This window comes from Zophobas morio, unplaced genomic scaffold, assembly GCF_036711695.1.
Source record: "Zophobas morio isolate AGI-343-1 ecotype UQ-CSIRO unplaced genomic scaffold, CSIRO_AGI_Zmor_V1 ptg000007l, whole genome shotgun sequence".
In the NCBI taxonomy this organism is placed as follows: domain Eukaryota; kingdom Metazoa; phylum Arthropoda; class Insecta; order Coleoptera; family Tenebrionidae; genus Zophobas; species Zophobas morio.
Window position 1 is genome coordinate 8175171 of NW_026972112.1, and position 26878 is coordinate 8202048.

At 30.4% G+C, this 26878-nt stretch overlaps 3 protein-coding genes across 4 annotated transcripts in view; 1 reads left to right on the forward strand and 2 right to left on the reverse strand.

The window, feature by feature from the left end:
• Positions 1-26878, forward strand: part of LOC135124412 (uncharacterized) — a 199123-nt gene that overhangs the window by 112174 nt on the left and 60071 nt on the right. The window lies entirely within an intron of this gene.
• LOC135124411 (homeotic protein distal-less-like) overlaps positions 1-26878 on the reverse strand; it is a 127017-nt gene that overhangs the window by 90786 nt on the left and 9353 nt on the right. For both annotated transcript variants that reach the window (XM_064049459.1, XM_064049458.1), the window contains exon 2: positions 15984-16165. In XM_064049459.1, coding sequence (XP_063905529.1) covers positions 15984-16165 — 182 coding nt within the window. The remainder of the gene's footprint in view (positions 1-15983; positions 16166-26878) is intronic.
• LOC135124479 (uncharacterized) lies at positions 9676-14979 on the reverse strand. Its single transcript, XM_064049550.1, has 6 exons — positions 14669-14979; positions 11505-11610; positions 10832-11458; positions 10089-10528; positions 9984-10035; positions 9676-9926 (listed from the first exon to the last, which is right to left on the reverse strand). Exons 2-6 carry the CDS (start codon positions 11599-11601, stop codon positions 9676-9678), a joined length of 1467 nt encoding a protein of 488 aa, XP_063905620.1. The 5' UTR covers positions 11602-11610; positions 14669-14979.

Genomic DNA, 26878 nt, shown 5'->3' on the forward strand with positions numbered 1-26878 from the left:
AATGCCATTTAAATTTCATAAAACAGCATAAACCTGTATTTGTGGTTTATGAATCCGTCTTGAGTTTTTATCCTGGGTATTCAGATTTTCCAAAAAAAAAAAAAAAAATTGGGGATATGTATTACTGTATTATGTACTTCAAGGGCCAGGGAAGTTCGATCTAATCTTAGAACAACTTTTTGAAATATTCTCCTTAAATAATGTTGATGTCCTGTCAAAGTTTCAAAGAAATTAAAACTACCAATAACTGAAAATAAAATGCTATACTTTTAAAATGAGATTTTTTTTTTAATATCTTGGAACGACGTTACCCATTTTGATTCACCACCTTCACGATGATCTTAAATATACCTAAAATTTTGGTAATATAATTTCAAGTTTCAAAAGTCAAAATTTCTCTCATTGTCCCCGCCAAGAATTTGATGACTTCATCTCAAAATCTTGCTAGGTAAATCCTATTTAAATTTTATAAAATAATATGCTTTTATCTACATTTCTTTATTTCTTCACAAGATATTGGAACACAGATTTTGAAAATAACTCTACTATGATTTTTGTGAACTCTTTCATTGCTAAAAAAGTTCAAAAAACGTGGCAACGTCGCATTGTAATTTCAAAAATAAACTGTGGTTGTAAAGCCTAAGAAGTCAAGTCAAAATATCTAAAGATATATAGGGTGTTTTATTATTAAAAAAAAGTTGTGTGCGTCTTGAAAACAGAACACTCTTATCTATATAGTTGAAAATAATTTTATAGAGTATAGTCCTCAAAGAACCGTAGAACTTTGGTTTCCGATTTTTTTCTATTTCTACTACTTGCAAAGCTCAAAAATCTGAAAAACGAGAAAACGAAAAGCCAAAGTTTGAATCATCTAAATTGAGAAAACGAAAAATTGAAGAACAAAAAAATTAAAGTCAGGAGATTGTAAACATAAAAAAATTGATAAATTGGAAAAACTGAAAAGTCGAAAAATTGAGAAAATTGGGAGATCAAGAAATCAAAAAATCGTAAGTGGAAAATTTAAATATTCGAAAAACTTAAAAACAGAACAATCGAAAAACCCAGAAATTAAAAAATCTAAAAATAGAATATTTGAAAAATTGAAACAACGAGAAATTGAATCATGACAACAAGAAATAGCCCAAACGAAAAATTAAAAAATGAAAAATTACATTAAAAAAAATGAAAAATTTAAAATTTGAAAAATCGGGCAATTGGAGAATCGAAAAGTCGAAAAAAAAAATAAAAATCCAAGAATCGAATAATCTAGAAATCGAAAAATCCTTTTAAATGACGAAAAATTGGAAAACTAAAAAATCTAGAAGCAAAAAATTAAAATTGTAAGATCAAACAATCTGATAAAAATTTAAAAATTCCAAAAATTGAACAATTGAGGAAATACAAGTCTCCCAAAAAATAAAATTAAAATATCGAAATACTGAAGAATCCAAAAATTGAAAAATCAAAAAATTGAAACATGGAAAAATCGAAAAGTTGAAAAATTTCTAATATAAAAATCGGAAATCTCAAAACTTGAAAAACTGAAGGATTGAGAAGTCGAGAAATCGAAAAATCGAAAGTTCAAAATTTAAAAATTCGAAAAATTGAAAAATAGAAATAATCGAAGTACCTACTGAAGAATCTAATAATTGAAAAATCGAAATAACGAAACATCAAAAAATCCATCGAAAAGTCGAAAAGTTGAATAATAGAAATATTGAAAAATTCTAAACCTGAAATAAATATCGAAATGTTGAAAACTTCCAAAACTGAAATATCGAAATGTTGAAAAATCGAAAATCAGAAAAATCGAAAACTTAAAAAATTTAAAAATCAGAAACAGGAAAAATCGAAAAATTGAAATCTGGATAAATCGATAAATCGAAAAATTGACTAATTGAGAAATGGAACCATCAAAAAATTGGAAAACCTGAAATTAAAAAATTCGGAAAATTGAACAATAAAAAATTTGAAGAACTGAAAATCGAAAAATCTAGACTTTTAAATGACGAAAAATTGAAAAATTAAAAAATCTAAAACAAAAAAACTTAAAAATCAAGAAATCGAAATTCCAAAAATTGAAAAATAGAAAAAATCCAAGTCTCCCAAGAAATAAAATTAAAATATTGAAATACTGGAGAATGGAAAAATTGAAAAATTAAGAAATTGAAACATCAAAAAATCGAAATGTAAAAATTTCTATTATAAAAATGGGAAATTTAAAAAATTGAAAAATTGATGGATTGAGAAGTCGCGAAATCGAAAATCGAAAGTTCAAAATTTAAAAATTCGATAAATTGAAAAATAGAAATAATTGAAGTACTGAAAAATCCAGAAATTGAAGAATCAAATAATTGAAAAATCGAGATATCGAAAAATCAAAAAATCGAAAAATTGAATACCAGAAGTATTGAAAAATTCCAAAACTGGAACATCGAAATGTTGATAAATTGATAAATTGAAAAGCAGAACAATCGAAAAATTAAAAAAAATAAAAATCTAGAAATTAAAAACTGGAACAATCGAAAAATTGAAATCTCGATAAATCGAGAAATCGAAGAATTGAAAAATCGAAAAATGGAACCATCAAACAATTGGAAAATCTGAAATAAAAAAATTCGAAAAATTGAAAAATACAGAATTCGAAGAACTGAATAATTTGGAAATCGAAAATTCTAGACTTTTAAATGACGAAAAACTATCTAGGACCAAAAAATTTAAAGATCAAGAAATATAAAAATCGGAAATTTAAAAAATTGAAAAACTGAAGGATTGAGAAGTCGAGAAATCGAGAAATCGAAAAATCTAAAAATTGAAAAGTCGAAAAAGTAAATACAAATATTGAAAAATTCTAAGACTGAAATATCGAAAAGTTGATAAAGCGATAAATCAAAAATCGGAAAAAATCGAAAAATTGTCGTTTATTATTCCGTCCTTATTTTTTAATTAAATAATGAGAAATGGTGACAGTTTTTTTATCCAATAAATGTTCAAAAATGAATATACAGGGTGATTCACAACAGAACCTTATAAAGTTCGTCGAATTATTAGACGTTACCGAAAAATAAATAAAGTATTCAAGCATTTTTTTTCTAATAAATATAATGATGGTGGAAAATAGTTTTGATAGCGTAGCAAATTTATGACCATAGTTTTACTAGGATTTTTACTTATTTTTTGCCATATAATAATTAGCCATTAAAATTGTGCAGTAGTGCTCTGAACTACCCTGTATATATTTTTTCAGCCTACCGGTTTCGGAAAACCCTCCATTTTTAGGGCTTCTAATGAAAGTAACATATTGAAATGAAATTAACGAACTAAATCTTTAAAAATAAAAAGCATTGACAAGTTAATTTAATTTGTTAATTTAGCCCTGAAGGAACTTTTCCGAAACTAGTCAGCTCAAATTAAAAATATCTTCAGCACTTCCTGTATCCTGTAACCATATATGTTTTACCTTAGACATAGGTACAGACTTTTGGAAAAAAATACAACATTTGATCATTCAATTTAGAAACTACAAAACCTACTGTTCTAAAATCTTGCAAGTGTTTTAATGTAAACATGGTAAGTTGCCAGCTTGATAACGTCATCTCAGAATTTTGCTAATCAATCATATCCAAAATTTTATGGATCTGTATTTGTGGTTTATTATATCATCTTTAGAATTGCTTATCATAGGATGTAAGTAATTTTAGGAAAACAATATTTTTGTTGTCATTAATATATTTTATTTCTCTGAAAATATAATATAATAAATATATAATAAAAATAACTCAAAAAAATTGTGAGAACTTGAACAACTCCTGCAATGATTTCCCCCTTTTGCTATTGCCCTTGTTCGCAATTAATTATCAAAGTTAATTAAAACTGAAAACTAATTACCCTATAATTATCATGAATAATTTAATATGTAAGTAATACATCAACCTTTGAATAAAATAATTGGATATTTTGCATTTTAGTGACATTTCTTTTAAATTCTCTTTTAATCGGGTACTTAGAATAACCTTCAGTATCCTAGATTGAAGAGCAGTTTTTTTTTGTACTTTATTAAATTATTCTTTACACTGTATAGTCGGAACACTCAAATACTGTTTCCAAAAGTAATAATAATAGTGGTGTTTTAGAAAGTTTTTGGGTTGTTTGTCCAAAAATATCAATGCTTTTGTGAATAGGAGGTCATTGACCATTTAGCTTAAAATATGATTATGCACGTGTGATTCCTAGAACCTTTGTTCCTTTCAGCAAGCGGCAAATAATCATGACCATAATTCTCAGCTATCTATGTATTCCAATTCAAAAAAAATAGTCAAAAAACACCGTCTTTTTTTCACTCAAGTGAAAAGTTCCTAACTTGTGTCTATAACAAGAATATAAGTTGAAAAACTATACAGATAGCAAAAAACCGATATCCCTCTGCCCGACTTTTTAATCACTGGAAGTTTTTCAAAGGTTAATTATTAATTTACTGATGTATCTGTGCAAAAAAACATTATTTCTTGCGTGCTACGTACCGTCGTTGTCCACAACCCTTACCTCTCTCTCGCACCTCCTAATTTATCTACTTTTAATGAAGAACAAAGCACCCAGCTAATGCGAGGTTAATATCGCCGTGAAGTTTTAATACCATATAAAATATTAACAGCTCGTACTCGCAACATCGACACAACTCACCGGCAACAGTTCGAGCTTATTACAAATCGGATGCGCTTTCGAAAAAGCTCACGTTTTGCCTTCTGTCACCGCCCGAACGACTCCCTTTGACTTTCGCCGATTTTACCTGAATTTCGAGTGCAATTAGAATGACAGTAAAGATAAGTCGAATAATAAAATCGGCTCTTATCGAATTATAATTAGTAGTTTTACGACAGATAACGACTTTTACAACTACCGGTCGGACCGCGCACCTGAATAATGAAAAATTTCGATAAATTTAATATTACGATAAAAATACTTTTCGCGAGGTGGGTCTGATAGCAGGAGGAAGTCGTAACTGGATGACGACGTTTGACAAATTGCTTATTACTAGTTAGCACACTTGTCTATGCTAATCCGTTTCAGGAAACGCGGCTTTTTAACTTATGCATCAATGCTGTTTAAAATTTGCTGAATAAAGTGCTCCGGAATAATGAGCAATAAATGTTTTATTAGATATTATTATTCCACGTTCGCTGGAAATAACATATACACGCGAATACGCTTTTTGCATGAGGTATTTTTATTGCTGGAATCAAGGTTTTGAAGTTGATACTGGAACAATGTGGAGTGACGCATGGGCCGTTTGGGTCTTGCTTGTGACTAAGAGTGTTTTGTGGTTATTCAGTATTGATTATTCAAGTGCTTGATTTGCCGTTTTGTTGACAGTTTTCACCACATTTCGTTTTTCAGAATACGTTTAAAGCGATATTGATTTTTGATGCACGAACTGTATAGAAGAAACGCAAAATGTGCGCTTTTTACCAAAGAGACTTTTTTAAAACTGATGCTTTTTTTAGTTTAAGATAAGTTTTATGAGGATAAAAGAACGAAATATGCGCAGTTTCACTAAATTCACCTACCCATTCCGTCCAAAACTTGATGACGTCATCTAAATTTTTTAAGTAATTCTTTCTTGAAATTTATGCTGTGTATAATATGAAAAAAATATATATTTGGGGTTTGATAATGTGTGGATATTTTTAAAAATTAAGTTATTTTATTGATCGAATCAAAAACGTTTTGCCTAATTTTTTTGAAATTTTGGGTACAAAATATTGTCGTTTTTCAAAGGAACTGGACTTTAACTGATTGTGTTTCAGAAGTGATAAAAGCTGTTTGATTTTCAGGTGCTTTGGACCAAATAAATCATTCAGTGAGGTTTAAAAGAAGAATTTTAGTTGGAAACAATCGGATTTAAAAAAAAATCAAAAATTAATTATTCATTAAAAAAGGCACGAATTTTTCTTAGTTGCTCAATTATTTTGAATTAAAACTGTAATAAAAGTGGCAAAAAAATCAAAATGCTATGAGATTTAACTATGTTTAGCTATTCACTTTTTGATAGCACTTTATTAGACAGAATTTTCACTGCCCTTGAAATACAGTCCAAGGGTCGTATCCGAACTGCGGTGAAAATTGTGTTCAAATATGGAGCAAATTACGTTTCGTTCTCGAACTGTACGGGTTCAGGAGGTTCTGGCATTGTTTTTAAAGCAATTGAAAAATTCGAAGAAGAGTAAAAACATCATTTAATGCTTTAAATTTAAATTTTGAGGAAACCGAAGACTTTTTAGACCCAAAGAATAAAGTGAATTTTTTACATAAAAATGAAAAACGATATATTGACAAAGGTCTGGTTTCCAGATTTATGTGATTATTATTTATGTATCAGATTAAAGGGAAACATGTATCAGGTAGTTACAAAAATTTTGCACCGCATTTCGATTGCGGATTAAAAATGTGCCGAGGCGGATTCATAAACAACAAGTTTAGAAGAATAAAATTTAAATATTATATTATACATATAGTAGACAAAGTTTTTAGGTGTCCTCATAACATTATTGGTGGAGATGATCAGATAAATTTTGGCTACCGTGTTACCCTGTACACGATATTCCTAAAATATAAATAAAACTTGACAACTATTTGTCCAATTTATTTTAATTTAAACGGTATTTAAGAAGGCTGTGTATACATAATCATAATTTGAAAAGAAAAAAACGTTGTATCGGGTGATTTTCAAGTTTCGGCTCTAGTTAGTCACGTCTTACGTCGGCAAAAAAAAATGTTTAATTACATCTACTCGTATTTGGAAATAGAAATTTGGGAAAAAAAACTCTGTTGAATACAAATATTTCAGGAGCATATTTAAAATTACCAAAGTCAAGTAAGTAAATTAAGACAATTTACACTTTGAAACGATCTTAATATTATAACAGTGTAAAAAAATCATTTCGGTGGTCTGATTGGCTAAAGACGAAAGGGATACTTAAACTCCATCTAGATATCACTTTTGGAAATGTATCATATACCTAATTAAAAAAAAAAAACTTGTTAAGTGCGCTTTGGAACTTTTTTTAATTATAGAAGTATCACGTTTATAATTCAGGTTAAGTAAATCAAATCAATTAAAAATAATAACACTGCCAACATTTTTTTTTTATAAATTCCAAAGCAAACTTGACAAGCTTTTTTTCGACATTTGGTATTTCCGTTGAACTTAAATTTCTTGAGCAGTACGTACATAACGGGTGTTCAGTTGAAAAAAATCATCAAGTTGGCGTTGATTTTTTGATAGAAGGAAACGTAGCAAAAAACGCATATGTTTTATTAATCCATACTGTTGCGTATGAATTAATATTTTCGCGTTGTCAGTTGTCATCTATTAAATTTTAGGTTTACTGTAGACATACGTCTCAATGTTTACTACGACGTATATAAAGGGCAACTTGACGACTTTTTCAATTGAAACCTGATAAATAATTGAAAACATAAATCATATAAAAGAATAAACATCGAGAAATCGATTTAAATTAAATAAGTATGTATATCTTGTTTAACTGGGAATATATATACAGGCTGAGTCATCTAAGGCGCATTTTCGGATATCTAATTAATTTTTAGAGAACAAAAAGCCACACATTAAAGTGGTGGATTACAGCATACTTTAAAATTATTTTCGACTATATAGAGTGTTATTTTTTGTTAAGAGAATACCCTATATATTTTTACATTATCTCATTAGGCTTTCCGTAGTTTATTTTTGAATTTCCAGTGCGACATTGCCACTTTATTCCAATTTTCTTGAATTTTCTAACAATTCAAGGGTTCACAAAAAAATCGCAACAATGTTTAAGATCTATTTTGCAATATTTTATGGAAAAATAATTCCTGGCTTTGTTGTGGTATAAGTTAAATCGAAATCTAATGTACAGAGTGTTTATACAAAAATCTAAAACATTAGAATAGAACAGTGTTGTATTTGAAAAAACTGAAATATCGATTTTTGAAAGTTGTATCAATTAAAATTGTTTTCAAAAGTGTTGTATTATTGCGTGTACTTTTATTTATCGTTTCCCAAAATATTGTAACACAGATTTAAAAAATAACCCTATTGTCATTTTTTTGGCTCAAAAGATTCAAGAAAATTGGATAACTTGTCAACGTCGCATCTAGATTTCAAAAATAAACTGTGGCTATAAAGTCTAGGAAGAGCTCACTCAGAATATGTAAAAATATATAGTGAAACACTTTGTATAGTATAATATAATTGTATTGTCCTCAAAGAACCGTAGAACTTTGATTTTTGACTTTTTTTTTAATTTTTTGAAACCTGTTGTTTCAAAAATGCTGCAATAAGTGACCACAGTTTACATTTATTACATTTTCATTAAATTACCAGCTAATTGAAAATAATTTATTTAACGAGTCTATCTGTTGTGAAATGATTGCCGATACATTAATTTGATGAAATTGCTAATAAAATTACCGTATTTATTTCTTTTAAACACTATTGTTTTTCTGTTATTATAGCATATTATTATAAAATTTTTAGTAAAATAATACTCATATTTCATCGTGAAAGGTTAAAAAAAATTTCATTGAATTTGATTAATTATTTTAGAGATTTTATAAATTACAGTTAGAATGTAAGAGATATTGATTAATATATACTTATAACAGCTTGCAAATGTCATTTGAAAGCCATTACTGTATTTCCATGTTCAAGTTTTGTAATAAAAAGAAATACAGTTAGGTGTAAAGAGATCCGTTTTTCATTGAATTATACAGGTGTCCCAAAAGTCGATCTGCTGAAAAAGTTATTTGACAAAAGATAGAACTCATTTAGGTCTACAATTCAATTATTGCGAATTTTTAAAAATTGGCAGTTTTTTTTTAATTTACATAAAATGAAAAGTCTAATTATGTAAAAATATATAATAGGTACGCAAAATGTGTGATCATCCGCCTGATTTAGGACACCTGTATATAAAATTAAATTTAAAATTTTAACTTCACGACACGATCAATTACAACGCTTTTATAAACGAGGATTGAATGGTACAAAAATCAAAAATATAATTTTTTAGCAAAATAATACTGTCAAGCACAAGTACACTGTAAAAAAAATATATGTAAAATTACACGGAAAATAGTAGGCAACTTTGTAACCAACTTTTTTCCGTGTAAAAATCCAGTGCTGTGTAAAAATACATTGTCTTCATAAAATATTACATATTACTCGTGTACTAGCACATCTTGTGAATGTAAAAATACAGATCATAAATGTAAAAATATTATGCGTAAATGTAACTTTACAAAACGTTTTGTAAAGCAACTATCTGCAACTGTAATTTTACAGAACATGCCTGTACTTTTACAGAATACGATTGTACTTTTACATCTGAAATATGTACATTTCCACAGCCAGTCTGTATAATTACGTTTTGTTTCTGAAACTTTATAAATTAATATAGGTTCTAGGAAACTCAAAATAGAAACTACACACGACGTATAAATGTATGTATAATAAAAATATATACATAAACAAAACAAATAAAAACGAAATACAGAAGAATAAAAAAAAGGATAACATAATTGCAATTGAACAATACTCTAACATAGTTATATGGAGTCCACCAATTTTCACAAATATAGATACTAAATTCGACGCATGCATATTATAGTATCCTAGATCTTTTTCAATTTGTTCATTAAAGATACTACTTTAGTAATAGTTTTTTTCTTGCTCTTGGTGCCAATTTCTGGGTACATTTTAAAAAAATACATTTGTACAAACTGTAGTGTATGTGATATTTGTTTAGGATAGCACATATTCAAGTTATAGTAGAACGAAAATACTAGTTTGAAGGCAGTTATAAAATCAGTACTTTCTGCAACTTTCTTCTTTTCAATATAAATGAAATACCTGTTTTCGTCATCTAGAATTAAAACAGTAACAATATAACATTTAAAATTGTCACAAGGTTTATACCTACCTTCTTGGTTACTTCTAATGCAAGGTTCGTTGCAGGTGACTGTTTGATTACGCTAAAATAAAAGAGAAATATATAAAAAAATATATATATGACTGAAGTATAAACCTTGTCCTGCTCATCAACCAAAATTTTCAAGTCTTCATTAAAATACTTGGCTATGACTTCCAGACATTGCAGGTAGGAATTTTCACACGTTAGCTTTATTTTATTTTGTTGACCAAGCTGTAATATCTTGGGAGCTTTATGGGTAAATTGCTCTTCCAATACGTTTATATTTTTAGAAGTTAATTTCTCGAAATGCCAAAAGGTAACTGGTGTTGTAAGTAAAACTGGCCACTCTGTAACAATTTCTTCTATGGTGGGAGCATCACATTTATTCAGGAATAAACGTTGCATATTGTATGTCTCATTTAGAAGAGTTGTAGTTTCTAAATCTAACGTGACGTTGTTAAGAAAAGCATTGTGCAACGCATTAAGTGTATTCTTTTTTTCCTCCAGTGATTCGGGAGATTTTGTTTCGATTTCCGGTTGCCAGTTGGAACAACCTAAAAAAGCATTAATAAATGTGTGGTGAAACGTCTTGTCAGAATGTTATGCTTATTCTTTCTAAAAATTAATGCAAATGGCTTATTTGATGAAAAGAAATGTTTATTGAAAATGAAACGATCAATTGCAGTAAAGAAGAAAATTAGTATGGAGAAATCTTTGTAATTATCTTTTTGTTTGGTGTTAAATTATGTAGAAAAGTAACAAACAGAACACAGTAAAATGGTGGCTGTGTTCAAAGTACTAAATATAAAACATAGTTTCTTAGTTTCGCAATAGTTATAGATAAATTTAGAATTTACCTGCTTTTTTGCTCAACATTTTTCTTCTTTTTCCTAAAGGTATATCTGTTACATATGTTGCATTCGGTGATCTTTTGTGAGGTCGGTTTAAGTAATTGTTACGATCTACCAATCTTTTCAAAATTGTATGATTCCCATCTCCTATAACGATACCGTCGTCATCAACGTCCGCAAATTGTTTCGGATACTTTGCTACAATTTGCTTTGCTATAGCACGAAATTTATCTATTTCCGCATGTTTGGTAAATTCACGGACATTATCAACAATCATGTTGATAACTTTGCTTCGGCAATCTCCTGTTTTAAAGCCTTCTTCGCATTCCCGAATTACTGATTTTGGTAAGCATTGCCATGGAATTTCAAAGTCAACCCACGTTTTATTCTCTTCTGTTTCAAACGGACTCAATTCATGCGACGAGGATGAGGATGAGCTAATAGTTACAGTAGAAGCCTGAGATATAAAACTTGCACTTGCCAGTGCCACATCAGCAGACACCCAGCACTCCTCTTTTGTCAGCAAAATTAAAACTTCCTTTTCGACCATTTTCAACACTGTTTCGTCATCTATTACAGTCCCATCTGTTTCTAACACTAATGTGCTTCCATCAATTTGTAGTTTTTCTGAGGCTACAATGAATTTTCAAAACACAGTTATTTGAATAACTGCCCTTACCTTTGGCTACCAGTACTAATAACATCTGCTCGTCTTCTTCAATGGCCACGAATACCTTTTTGGTTCGTGATACGTTCCAAATTTTGAACGCTAACATTTTTGTTTACTAAAATTTAGACCAAAAATTAGGAATAATAACAGCAGCTTATGTATTTTTTTTTATTATTCACAACAATATAATAACAAACATGAAATATGCAGTTACACGTTATTTTAATTTTTAAAGATAAATTTTGAAGTTAAAATTTAATCATAAAAACATGTATTATAATAAAAATTATTTCATAATAACGTTGTACGCATAACGTTACTTTACACTGGATCTAAGTATGTATGTAAGTTTTTTTAAACTTCTACAGAACTAGAGATAAGCCAATATAGCAAAGAAACAATGTCTTTACATCTGGATAGCAGGATTTGTTTTAAAACAAAAAAATTTAGACTTATCACCTGATGATGTTACAAACTGCAGCAAAGCTTCTTTAGGTGTTATTTTCGAATAATGAATACACGCGCAATCTGTATCATCATACCTTTTTTGTACAACAAATGCGCCATTATCAAAATTTTCTACAATTTCTAATTTTTTACCAACAAAGTAAATATTTGAATATGCTTGATCAACAAGCATATACATTATTTCACATAATGAAAAATGTCCATATTGAACATCACAACCATAGCAAATACACATTCCGTCTTTGTATTCGATGCCTCTAAAAAATACTTTATTAGTTATAAAAGGGTGTTCAAATAAACAATTATCTCTAATAACAGATGACACATGTTCTGGATAATCTTTACAATTGTATGTAGTAACATTATCGGCTATTACTTTATCATTGAATGTGATTTTTTTTGAGGCAAGTACTGCTTGAAGTAATTGATGCTTCTCAGAAAACGAATGCAAAATATTTTTATAATTCGTACTATGACGTATAATATTTTTGAAAAATCTATGCTTAGATTCGAAACGAAGCGTCCACAAGTGACGCAATGGACCATACTGAATGATCAAATGGGGATAGTGAAGCATAAAGTGATGCTTTGGCCTTAAATTAGTACTTGAAAATAGTTGTTGACGCAAGCTGATATACTCAAAAATTAATGATTTCAAGTATGCCACCTGGCTCACTGAAATTTCAAAAGACATTACAAGACTACATATCTGGCGTAAAATAAGTACAAGCCTCCATACTTTGTCCAAACTATCAACTAAGTCATAAATAACTAATGGTAGAATAAACAAAAGCCGCATATTTTCACTCGCACTGCCTGGTAATTTGTCGCCTTTTTTAATTTTGGGTATTTTTTCGAATTTGGATTCATTAATAAATTTAAAGTCATGTAAATGGCAGTTGAGAGTTTCGTAAGTAAAAAATTTTTTTGAAACAAAATAATCAATTGCTAGCATAAGATCATATTGCACGACCCCTTCAAATAAGTCATGTCCTACACATGGTGGTAGACCAGGTTGACAAACATGAAAATGTTGCAATTCATTTAAGACTGAGTTAAATTTAATTCCTCTGGAAGTTTCATTCGTTAAATGAGTCAAATCAACATCTAAGTCATAGGAATATTTAGATCTAGTTGTGGAAATTTTTAAAACGTTATTTTCAAATTCGGTTTTTGTAATGTGACAATAGCGACAAAAATATTCACTTGTAGAAAAATTACATGTAAAGCCTCCTATGTGATGGCTTCCAAGATTATCGCCAGTCATCGCAATTAAAGAACCTTTAACAGTTTCCTTTGTATCAGTGTTAATAACTATTCCTTCAGTTTCTAAAATTTTAATATCTTTAATTATAGCACTAAACATATTTGAAAATCCATATTTCATTATATCTGATTCCAAACCTAAAGCTACTAGCTGTATATGATCAACCTGACACCTCAAATAGGAAGGTATATTAGCTAATACCATATACACAGCAATTACCTTATGGATTTTTTTTTGAAGAGCCCAAAGGGTTGCAAACCTCAAAAGCATCTTGATACAATATGAGACGTAATGCTTTTGAATTTTCAGTGAAAAAATGGTTACTTTGATAAACTCTTCCGTCCACTATATCGCTAATAATATTCAACTTTTTGTTTATTTCGTTTGTATCTTGTGACCAATGCTTATAAACAGCATCATTTGTCATTAAATATTTTATCGTGTTTAAAATTGGTATGTAATAGATTTTTGACCAACTGTCATTGTCCCTAAATTCTAAACATAGTGGCTCAATGTAATTAAAATGTCTTTTATAGAACTGTTTTCTAGAATAGGAAGTTCTAAGGGGGCCACTGCCTGTTTTATGAAATTTTTCAAATAAGTTATTATTTTGAAGAAAATTTTCCGGTAAAGATAAACCAATTTGAGAAAGGTTTGTAGCAAGGGATGCAGCTGAAATTTGACTAAGATCTAATAGAGACTCAATCATAGTTTGTAATCCAATATCTGTTAAAAAATGTTTCGTTTGTAGTGTCAAATACAAAGAAGCTAATGACATTAGGTAAGAATTACATTCATTATTTTCTTGCAGAATATTATTGTATGTAACCGCCTCACTACAGTCTCCCCGAAATGGGCTAGCTGATAAATTAACAGCAGGAACATTGAAGTCATGAAAACTATCATGATCGTTGTTTATCACAAGTTCATCATTTGATTTCAAAGAATGTTTACGATATATGTGAGATTTAAATTGAGGAATTTTTCTATACAACGTTTCTACACTATTACAACTCAAGAGAGGACATTTAACAACACATCCTGACCTAATATGTTCATACATGTGAGATGACAAGTCTTTCAAGGCAATACATTCAAACCTGCACATTTCTTCATTACATTTAAAACGTGGATGAGGCTGATTTGTAACGCGCGCCTGTTGACGCGAGTGTGCGCGGAAAATGTGTGACTTAAAATTGTTGTATTTAGCAAATTCATTAATACAGCCTTCATACACACATCTAAATCTGCAAACTCTTTCGTTACGATGCAAATATTGATGTCCGTTGTAACTTAATAATGCCGACGTCTTATAAGGGCACATCAAACACTCGTAATTCATCATTATTTAAATTCAACTTTCTTCGAATCAAACGAACTGCAAAAATCACCTGTACGTTTTAAACTGCATGTAAACTTGAAGAGGTTAAGTACTTACCGGTTATCGGTCAACTCCGTTGAAATTACGCAGCAAAACAAACCCACCGCTTCACCCTATTTAAATCACAAACTTGTAGGAACTATCTCACTAGAAATACTGTCAATCCACATAATAGAGCGGTAAATCAAAAGTTCGACAACAAAACAAAACTGCTCTGCTCACCACGTGTAGATTGGGAAAATGCGAGGGAAAATGAAACAGTGGGAGAGTGAGAGAATTGCATGCGATTGCACTATAAAGCGCGCGATTCGAACTGTTGCTAAACAATAATATATTGGGATTCTTATTTTTCGTTTTTTTGTTACATGTATTGTCAATGTTTAAATTTTACGCTACTGTTCATCTTCATCTGTTTAATGCAAAAAAAAATCCATTTAAAAAATTGATTATGTCTTAACTTCAACCAAAAAATATAAACTTATAATTAAAAAAATTAGCAAATCAAAACTTACTTCTTTACCTAGTTATAATTTTGAAATTTCTATAGAAATTATTTCATATTTTACAAACAATTAAGCGTTCAGTTTTTTTACCATCACTTTAATTTTATGAGTCACAGAAAAGTAAGTGATAACTTTACTCATTAACAAACAATTATTATTTGAAAATTATACATACTCTATACACTCACAATTACAATCCTGATGTTTATAAAAAATTCTATGTTTTCAATAAATAGTTGTCATAGCACTTGAACTAAAACTTTAGGTACATTATTTTATTTGTAAAAATAATAGAAATGATCAAGGTAAAACCAAAATTCTGTTCATAAAAAATGTGTTTTCACCTAGATAAACGAGCAGTTTTACATGCATAACTTGTAAAATTAGTATTATGTGTAAATGTACTTTTAATATTGTAATTATACTCTTGTGGCTAATGTATTTTTACAGTTTAGAGAGAAATGTACATGAATATGTAATTTTACTGTTATCATTGAGTTAATTTACACTGTACTGTAAGATCACATAAACTAAATATGTAAAATTACTTTGTAAATAATGTATTCTTACATGCATTTTTTACAGTGTAGCAAATATGTGCAGTTATCACATTAAACAAAATTAACATGCAGATCAATAGAGAATTATTGGTGTTTTTCTTTGTCTAACAAACTGGCTAGAACTGGGAATAACTTTATCGCCCTTATTGATTTATAGCTTGTAGATTTTCTGATCCTCTATTTTGGTTAATTATTGATAATAATAATAACCCGCTGAGTAATCTCGCTGTTAGAACTACTAAATATTAGTCTGTGCCAAAAATTGCATTAAGTTTGATGTGAAGCCGTCTTTAGACAAATCTCACTGACCTGCGTTTGCGTTAAACCTAAACTGGCGGCTAATTCTGCCCTTTCGGGCAAAGCCAGGTACTGCGTCCTTTGAAACCGCCGATTCAACTGCTGCAGCTGAAGACTTGAATATATTGTTCTTGGTTTTCTCATCTTCTTGCCCTTGCCGCCCCCCGACGGCCTCTCCAGCGATAAACACTTTTCTGCAACAAAATTGTTTGTTTTAGCAGTGGGAAGAAAGTTTCTAAAATGCGTTACGCCCACCGAGTGATTAAGATCGAGAACTTATAATGAACTCGGAGAATATTTAAATGGAGTTTTATCCTCGTTGCTTTTTTTGTGAAACATGTAAATAGGTGGGGACGTCTGAAAAAAAACTTTTTTGTCTACATATTAATGATACGTTTTTTGGCATAAAAGGGTCACAGTTCACACAGTGCTGTATTTATATCTGGCGCATTAAATTTTCACCAAAATAAATCAATGTTGGCTAAATAATGTAATATTTGTGGAGCATTGATTTATTGGTAAGTTTTGAGGTTTAGGCTGGAGTGTTTATTAGAAATGCAAATCGCAAATAGAATTTATTAATAATAATTAATAACTGGTGCGACCGCCTCTTGTCCTCTTGTGCTGGAGAAATTTAAACTAGGACGTGTATAAATCACTCGTAAAGAATTTTTTGCCACCTCTTAATGAAGCGATCAAATAATTCTGTCACAACTGAAACATTTCCTTGCTTGTGTTGGTGTTATTAATTCATGAAGCAAAAGCAAAATACTTGAGTGATAAGTTTAAATCAGTCGATAACAAATTTCAAATTTAGATTATACAACACAGTGTATTTTTAACTTAATATTAAATACGACCAGTCCTACTTTAAATCAGTTTCTCAAATCTAAATTGAAAAGAACTCAATTATTCACGATTTCGCGCCACAATTTGAAGGTTGTAGAAAAGCCAGTTTTGAGTTGTGTGAATATTGATGTCTAAACGATAAATAATCTAATTTAATTAACCAGTTTGGTAATTTTCAATAGAAACGGAACACATGTGGAACCCAAATATGATATAGACAGGTTATACTGTTTCATATAATCAATACTGTACGTTTTCAGACGACTACTAAATAATGTGTCCATTATAAGGTTGCTTTTATTTTGTACATGAAATGAAGGTACCGAAGTGATGGTCGTAAAAAAAAAATAGTGTGCAATTTGCATAAAGTACTCACTTTTAACACAGCGAATTTCCAGGATTCTATATGTGACAAATTAGTGGCGTTCGTTATACATCATTATTAAAAAATAAAGCTGTAAGAAACTGACTATTTTTCAGGAAGCTCCAATTGAAACATTACAATGTTTAGGATTTTCAAAAAATTTTATTCTCAAGACAAATTTTAGAAAATCTTGCGCTGGGACCACAAATACGGTATATTTTTCAAATCAGCACGTCGAAATCTATATCCCTGATTTTTTTTGTAAATTTTTATGCAATTTTTCTAGAAGTTCATTTTTTCAGTATTCGCACCTTATTAAATGTTCGTCAATTTTTCCACTATATTCGAAAATCAGCTAAAGACTTTTTGTAGATTGGACCTCAGAGGTTATTTTCGGCTTCATTTCCTCGAAAATTTTTGCCATTTTTCCAGAATTCCCACTTAAAATATGGCAATTTTTAGGATTCTTTAAAATTTTGACCTTCAAAATAAATATTTCCCCAAAGAGATTTCCAAATATTTTAAGCATATAAGACACTAGGAATTCTAGTAAAATACAAAATCTCAGGCGCTCCTCAAGACTTTTATCCTTAAGAATTTTCAAAAAAAAAAAAATGCTAGGCTCCTTCAAGATTCTCTTTAATATTTTAAATATAAAAAACACTAGGATCCCGGAAATTCTTTCTTAGGACCTCCCAAGATACTTGGTTGTCAAGATTCTTTCACATTTCTTCAAAAAGTGTTCGTATAAGCGTGATCCAAATCCGAAAATTTGACGATAGGTATGCAAAAATCATGAAAAATAAAAATTTTCAAATCGACCTGAAATTCTGGATTCTAGCTAACTTGAAATTGAAGAGTGCATTTTTCGATCAGTTACCCGTTTTTCCTGAAATTTTACCCGGAAATGCGTATTTTCCGGATTCGAAAAACTTTTCTCTGAGTTTAGGAGCTCATAATTCCGAAATGGGAAGACGTAGCGATTCGAGTTTGATGTCAATCGATTGCCTGAAATTTTGGGGTCGCGTTGGTCAATTTTCATCCAAAATTGTCTATTCGTTTGCGTTCCAAAGAATATATATATATAGAACGGGGTCATTTTTCAGACGGTTAAGTTATTGAAAATTTTCAAAAAATTCAGGAGGGTCCTGAGTGATTTTTTGAGCTTGAATTCTTATTCAGGAGGTTCGAATCAGTAGAGACGACAATTTTCAGAATGTTGGGTGTCGCCAAAAATGTGATGGTTGAAATGATTCAAATCCGAAAATTTGCCGATGTGCAAAAAACATGAAAAAATTAAAATTTTCAAATCGACCCGAAATTCTGGATTCTAGCTAATTTGCAACTGAAGATTACATTTTTGCCATCAGGTATTCGCTTTTCCTGAAATTTCAGACGGAAATGGGTATTTTTCGAATCGGAAGAACTTTTTTTTGAGTTTAGAAACTCATAACTCCGAAACGGAAAGACGTAGCGTTTCCAGGGTGATATCGATCGATTGCCTGAATTTTTTGAGTCGCGTTAGTCAATTTTCAACAAAGAATCTCTATTCGTTTGCGTTCGAGAGAAAGATATATGGAACAGTGTAATTTTTCAGACGGTTAAGTTATTGAAAATTTTCAAAAAATTCAGGAGGGTCCTAAGTGATTTTCTGAATCTGAATTCTTATTCAGGAGGTTCGAATTAGTAAAGACAATTTTTAGAAAGTTAGGTGTCTGCATAAACATGGTGGTCTGAAATGATCCAAATCCGAAAATTTGACGATGTGCAAAAATCATGAAAAAATGAAAATTTTCAAATTCACCCAAAATTCTGGATTCTAGCTAACTTCAAATTGAAGAGCACATTTTTTTTTCCATCAGGTACTCGCTTTTCCTGAACTTTCAGCCGGAAGTGCGCATTTTCCGGATCGAAAGAACTTTTCTTTGAGTTTAGAAGCTCATAACTATGAAACAGAAAGACGCAGCAATTCGACCTTTATGTCAGCCGATTGCCTGGAATTTTTGAGTCGTGTTGGTCAATTTTCAACCAAGATTCTCTATTCGTTTGCGTTCCAGAGAAAGATATATGGAACAGTGTCATTTTTTAGACAGTTAAGTAATTGAAAATTTTCAAAAAAATTCAGGAGGGTTCTGAGTGATTTTCTGAGCCTGAATTCGGGAGGTTCGAATTTATAGCAAAAACATTAGACTTCTAAAATCCATTCAAAAACAAATCTTCAATAAATCTCAAAATTCCTCCTAAAAAAAACACCAAAGTGTCTCTAAAATTCTGATGTATTTTCAAAAAAAAAAAATAATTAGGACACCAGCAGCCTTCAAGATTCTTTTATGTCTTTCCAATAATCCAATATCTTCAACACAAAAGAGAATAGGAGTTCTGAGATCCATTCAAAAACAAAATTTTAGGATCTTTCCAAGATTTTTGCTCTTTCATATTTTTCAAAAAAAGAAAAGAAAATACATTCAAGATTTTAAATATTTTAATCCTAAAATACGATAGGAGTTCGCAGACCGTTTTAAAATTTCAGGATCTCCCCAACATTCTTTGACATTCAGTCAAAAACAAATCATCAAGGATTCTCAAAATGCTTTCATATTTTGTTCAAAAAAAAAAATCGGAATTCCAGAATCCCAGAATTTTTAGAATTTAGAAATTTGGTTTTCAAAGCAAATATTTCGCAATTCCTGACCCGGGTCCTTACAAACGCCATATTTTTGGAATTAGCTTGTCGAGATCTATAACTAGATTTTTTGGTAGATTTTTACCCAACTTATCAAACAGCTCAATTTTTCAACCATTTTTCGACTACAAACTTTTAAAAAATAACCAAAGAGACTTTTTTGTGTGAATTTCGATCTCCATAAGTTACTTTCAGCCTCATTACTTCGAAAATTCCTACCATGTCTCCAGAATCGCCCAATGAAAATTAGCAATTTTTGATTTTTTTTTAATTCAGTTTCAAACCAAATATTTTGAAAATCTTGAGTCGGGACCATAATCGTGCTATATTTTTTGAATCAGCACGTTAAGATCTATATCTCAGATTTTTTTGTAATTTTTTACGCAACTTTTCCATGTTAAGCTCAATTTTTAATACTCCGTTCTTATGAAGTTTTCGACTATTTTTCAACCACCTTCGAAAATTAACTAACCGTTTATCCAGAGTGGCCAATATGAAATATGATAATTCTTAAAATTTTGAAAAAAAAAATGTTTTCAAACCGAATACAAATGTGGCGTGACATCATCGACTTTTAGAATATAGAATTTCGAGAAAATAAGATAAAGTATTTTTGATTTAATAAATTACAAAATTTCAAGGTTTACTTACAAAATTTTAATATTACGTCATTAAATTCTTGAAAAGGATCATTAGGTGAATATTAATGTGGTGATTTGCCACGTTCGTGATCCCTTAAAGCGTGTACAATAATTTAATAATAATTTGGTAATCTATAAAAGAATTTGTAAAAATTTTGCTGTAAACATATATTTTTTTCCAAAACCTACATCCACAAGATTAAAAATGGAGATATTTATAAAAATATTGTAATATCCATTTTTAGTGAACTGGAATGGATATTAGATAACACACAAAATCTTTAAAAACTCAAGAATAAAAAAAATCTGAGTAATTTTTACAGCCTTCAAACGGTTTCTGAAAATTTTTCAAAAATTGAAAAATCTATAAATTTTCTGATGTTCTTATGTTTGAATTTTAAATTTCTCTAAAATTGATCTAAATCTGTCAGTTTGGTAAATTTCTAGGAACTTTAGACTAATATAGAAACAATTTAATACAAACTAATTAAGAAAATTTTGACGTCCAACTATATCCAGTTTGAATGAACTTAAAATAATGTACAAAGCCTTTGGAATTCCAGAATTTTTAATAATTTTAAAAATGTAACAATAAAATTATCATTATGTTATCCCGAAACGTAGAGGTGGCTTAGATAATAATTGTTCAAAATAAAATTATCCAAAGAACATACCCGACAAAGTTTAAAAAAAGTAAAAAATAATTAAGAAGAAATTGAAATGTTTAAAATGCATTAAGATAATTCGTAAGATTTGTAAAATTACTAAATTAATAACAAAAAGTTATTGTTACTTGTGAACTAAAGATAAAACAGAGATATGAATAAATGGAAATAAATTAGCCTACACTTTCTTAGTAAAAAAAAAACTTTACTGAGTACTCACATTATAGTATTTAAGTAATTAGTTAATAATGTAAATTAACAAGTGTAACATATATTTATTATTTTCCACAATATAAATGAATATCTTCACGTTTACAAGATAAAAAAATGAACAAAACCAACATAATAAATCATCAAGTATGAATAATTTCCTCGGTGCGCCACTGATTGCACGCAGCCATAATGAAGTAAATTAGCCATAGCGCCATATCCCGACAATTGTCACAAGATATCCATCAATAAACACCTTGTTAATGGCATCGTTCCATTATATTTGCGGCGATCTTATCGACTTATATCATTCTATAAACTCATCGAATATTCCGACTCATAATACAATTTATTTTCGGCAGCTTATCGTCGATTTGATTGATGTATGTTCGGTAAATTGAACTTTTACAACACATCGACTAATTCCAGCGGAACGTGTGGGAATTGTTGAATATTTAATAAAGACAGACGTGCTGGAAGTGCTCGATTTATCCATTTCGAGGGCTTTTAACGCACGTCACTGTACTCCAAAAGTGTATTAAAAAAAGGACGATTAATAATGTCCCAGTGTCATGGAACTGGGCGGATTCAGACACACGCTGACCTAAAAGGGAGAATCACAACAGAAATGACATAAAGCACAAGGATCGATCCGTCATGAATTATTTAAACAATTCGCATTAGCGTAAATTTATTTAAAAATATTTCAGTGGAAGGGAAAGCTCTGCATGATATTATTAAAATTAGCGAGCATAACGACGATATGAATGGAACAAGGAGCCATTAAACAGATTTTTTTTGTGGAAAAATGTGTTTTGACGAATATTTATTATTTGCGGAAACGTTGATTAATTTGCACATAAAATTTTACACCGTATTTAATCTCAAAAGTAATTCCCAAGGTAATTGCCGCATATATTTTGTTTCACAGAAGTTCACAACGATAGATAAAAATTTGATTTATTTTACAAGTGGAACTGCTGTTTTTGTTCCAGATAGTTAATTGTCCATTGTGATTTACGGTCGCGAAATGTGATTTATTGGAGAGGCACGAATGTTGGGAAGAACACGCGAAATTTAGGAAGAACGGTCATGGTCGTAGCAAAACGCTACTGCATTTACTGCATTTCTTACTATCACCTTCAAACCATTTTTCGACTACTTTTAAAGCTGTGTCCGGTTCTAAATGAAAATTAATTTTCACTTCGGGATAAAGACAATTCCTTTTATAGAAATGATTGTTCCTTGTAATATTTCTTTAAAATATGTATAAGGTAGTGAAAAAATTTACTTGGAAATATTTGCCGCAAAACGGCAAGTGTAAAAATCGTGAAGAATCTAAAGTTAATTATAAATTCTCAAAATGGTTATCTGAAAGATTTTAGCGTTTTTGAAAAACTTGTATCATTCTTTCAGTTTGGAGATAATTTTTATTAAAACATTGGGGCAAATTAATGAACTTAATTCAACCTTTTTAAAAATGTAAACATTGCCATATAATTTTTCTACGCAATGTATAAAGCAGTATGTTTTTCTGAATATATGTTTTTATTAATTGTATTTCATGTAGTGATGAAAATTCTGTTTTGAAAGCTACGTGAAGTTTGAAAAAATTGATCGAAAGTTATTTCCCTCGCTTCTGAAGTATAGTCCAAATGCTACTCTGAAAAATTATAAAATTTTATTTTACCAAATTTTACTTTTTCCTGATAACATCTATGGAGTAAAACAATATAGAAAGTACTCGTCACAGTGCAATAGAAAAAAAAAGGTTTTAACCTCTTAAAAAAATTGGGAGCCCCGACGAAGTTTCACATTCTTAAAAAAAGACATTTGGTGCCCCCGAGAAGGTTTTGCATTTTTAAAAAAGACAGTTGGGACCCCCGAGAAGGTTTCACATTAAAAAAAGAAGACATTTGGCGCCCTTGAGGAGGATTTTACATTGTTAAAAAAAGTTGGGACCCCCGAGAAAGTTTCACATTAAAAAAACAGACATTTGACGCCCCCGACAAGGTTTTACATTTTTAAAAAAGACATTTGGAACCCCCGAGAAGATTTCACATTAAAAAAACAGACATTTGGGGCCCCCGAGAAGGTTTTACATTTTTAAAAAAGACATTTGGAACCCCCGAGAAGATTTCACATTAAAAAAACAGACATTTGGGCCCCCAACAAGGTTTTACATTTTTAGAAAAGACAGTTGGGACCCCCGAGAAGGTTTCACATCAAGAAAAAACATCTGGCGCCCTCGAGAAGGTTTTTACATTAAAAAAAAAGACAATTGGTACCCCCGAGAAGATTTCACATTAAAAAAACAGACATTTAGGGCCCCCGACAAGGTTTTACATTTTTAAAAAAGACAGTTGGGACCCCGGAGAAGGTTTCACATTAAAAAAACAGATATTTGGACCCCCCGAGAAGATTTTACATTTTTAAAAAAGGTAGTTGGAACTCCCGAGAAGGTCTCACATTCTAAAAAAAACATTTGACGCTCCCAACAAGGTTTCACATATAAAAAAAGACAGTTGGGATCCCCTAGAAGGTTTCACATTAAAAAAAAGACATTTGTCGCCCTCGAGAAGGTTTTTACATTAAAAAAAAAAACAATAGAGAACCACGAGAAGGTTTCACGTTAAAAAAACAGACGTTTGGGACCCCGAGAAGGTTTTACATTTTTAAAAAAGACTTTTGGGACCCCCGAGAAGGTTTCACATTAAAAAAACAGACATTTGGGGACCCCGAGAAGGTTTTACATTTTTAAAAAACATAGTTGCGACTCCCGCGAAGGTTTCACATTCTAAAAAAAAACATTTGAGGCTCCCAACAAGGTTTCACATATAAAAAAAACCAGTTGGGATCCCCTAGAACGTTTCACATTAAAAAAAAGACATTTGGCGCCCTCGAGAAGGTTTTTACATTAAAAAAAGAGACAATTAGGACCCCCGAGAAGATTTTACATTAAAAAAACAGACATTTGGGGCCCCCGACAAGGTTTTAAAATTTTAAAAAAGACAGGGGATACCCGAGAAGGTTTCACATTAAAAAAAAGACATTTGGCGCCCTCGAGAAGGTTTTTACTTGCAGCAACAATGAAAACGTCAATTTGGAGTTAATAAAGGCGGAGGTATAGTGCTCCAACTGCTGGTTCGTTTTTATGACTGTAACCTATTGTGAAGGAGTTAAGTGTTCTACAATAGGCCTCTGCCATAAGTAATCCAGCGGTCATAAACCGTCAAGGGACCAACTGTTTACACTACACAGGGCCGTATGCGCCCGTAAACCTTTAAGATGATTTATGGCACGGCTATTTACATTTTCAATAGAGTTCCTAATACTTGCGGTAATTGAGATTGCAGTGCCATAAAAACGAACTCAGAATTGGACCACTATACCAAGACAGTAGAACAAATAGACTAGAGTCCTGTCCTAAGTATCGTTTCTAGGATTTTCTAGATAAACCAGCCGGCGACCGGCTAAAAGAGGTATTGTCATAAATTTCGGTAGGTTGTAATTCGATTAAGATCGTTTTTGTTGCTTAATTTATGATCTTTCCTGTCCGGTGCTAGTTTGTTAATACTATACTTTAGCAAAAATTAGTTGCCACTACTTATAATGGTAATTTACAAAGAATGTCTGCTTTAGGATTGCTTGGCGAAAAGGATCAAAGGTTTTGCGAATCGAACGTGGTTAACCATTAGAATATGTTCGTATACCTGATTCATAGAATCTTTGTCCCTTTCTTGCAAGCAATCGGAGAGGAGGCCAAAGCTGTAAATTATTATTACCATGATCCTAAACGGTTTATGTGTAAAGTAATTTTTCACTAGTTAACGGACCCTATTTAACATTATTATCATGTTTACAGTGAAATGACATGAGTCTTGCTCAAAATATAAAAATAAATAAGTACAAATATTGCCGAAGCACATTTTTTAAGGACATCATCAAATTCCGGAGGACATAAAGAAACAAATTTTGGCTAATTTTTAGTAATACTTAAATTTACGTTTCACCAAAATTTCAAAGAAATCGTTTCATGCAGTTTCAATATTTTATGGTCCAGAGATGTTTTCCTAGAACAGCCTCAACATATTAGATTAAATTAGATGAAAGCATAGAGAAAAAGTGAGATTTACGCAATACCTAATAGTTACAATTGACTTCATTAACTTCAGATATTTTTGGATAATACTCTAATTGCGTAAATTGTCAATAATTTAATTTTTGAGTACCTTTTAAGCAAAAACGCTTAAAATTTTAGTAATTATTTGTGCAAGTAAGTTGGTTAACTAAAACTGTATTAATATTTTAAACTTATATTCTTTATAAATCTTTTTTTTTCAGAATGCTCGTATACTTTTCATGAAGTAGACACCAACGAAATAATTATTCTAAAAAAACCACTGTTATTTAGAATCGTGTTTTAAAATAAAGTGATCTGGAAAATCTTACTATTTAAAAAATTAAAAATGTATTATTCAATCTGGCGGATGCTACTTTGTTTTTTCGACGCTTCATAACCCCTAGATTATGAAAAAGTAGGTCTCCCGTTTCCTCTGTCTGTCTGTATATGCTAGTAATATCTCCCAGAGAGTTAAATACTAACCAAAATTTGTCTAATCAGCCCCACCAACATAATGTATACTAATAATGGTTTTATTTTATAAATACCTGGTGCTGTTTCAGGGTTATGAGTTTGCCTTGCGTTTTTACCCCAAGCGTCTAGATTTTTTCCAGAAAAAGCCAAATTATATATTAATCAAGGACCATTTTGTGACTGGTATTATGTAAATTTTTAAATTATAGGGATTATCATGAAATAAATAAAATTTCACACAATGAAATGTTATAATTTTTCGAAGAAGCTGGATTTGTTGGACGGTATTTCAGAGACGAGGGAAGTTCTGTCTTAATAACCTTAGGCCAATTTTTTAATGTTCACTTTAAGGATTGAACTCACAAAAACACCACTATACCTATTTTTCTCTTTTTATTGAGAAAATTTTGTTTCAACGGATAAATTAATTATAACATGAACTTCGAAAAAAATTTGTTTGAAACTATTTTGCAAATTCAATTGCCCATTTTGCAACTAAAGTAAGTTAACATGAAAAAAAAAATAAAAACATTTCTGTCAAAAAGGTTAGAAGTACCTACTAGCAATGGAATTTAAAACGCGAAATTCTGTAGGTATATCTAAAAGCGTGTCAGCGTCGTCTAGTAAAATACGTCAGTGAGTTATACAATCATAATCATCTTTAATTCACTTTTTTTATCACAGGTTATGTACACGGGTATTTTTTTGCAATTCGTGGTGGTAAACAATATTTAAACAGTTTTTCAAGCTATTTCTACGTCCGTTACTGAGAAGTATCAACGTAATTGTTGTAAAATTTGGTGTGGGATGCCTTATTTTTTAAATTATAGTATAATGTATATACTGTGTGTTCGAAAAAAGGCCAACACATGGCTATGTGATTTTTACGAGTGCAGAT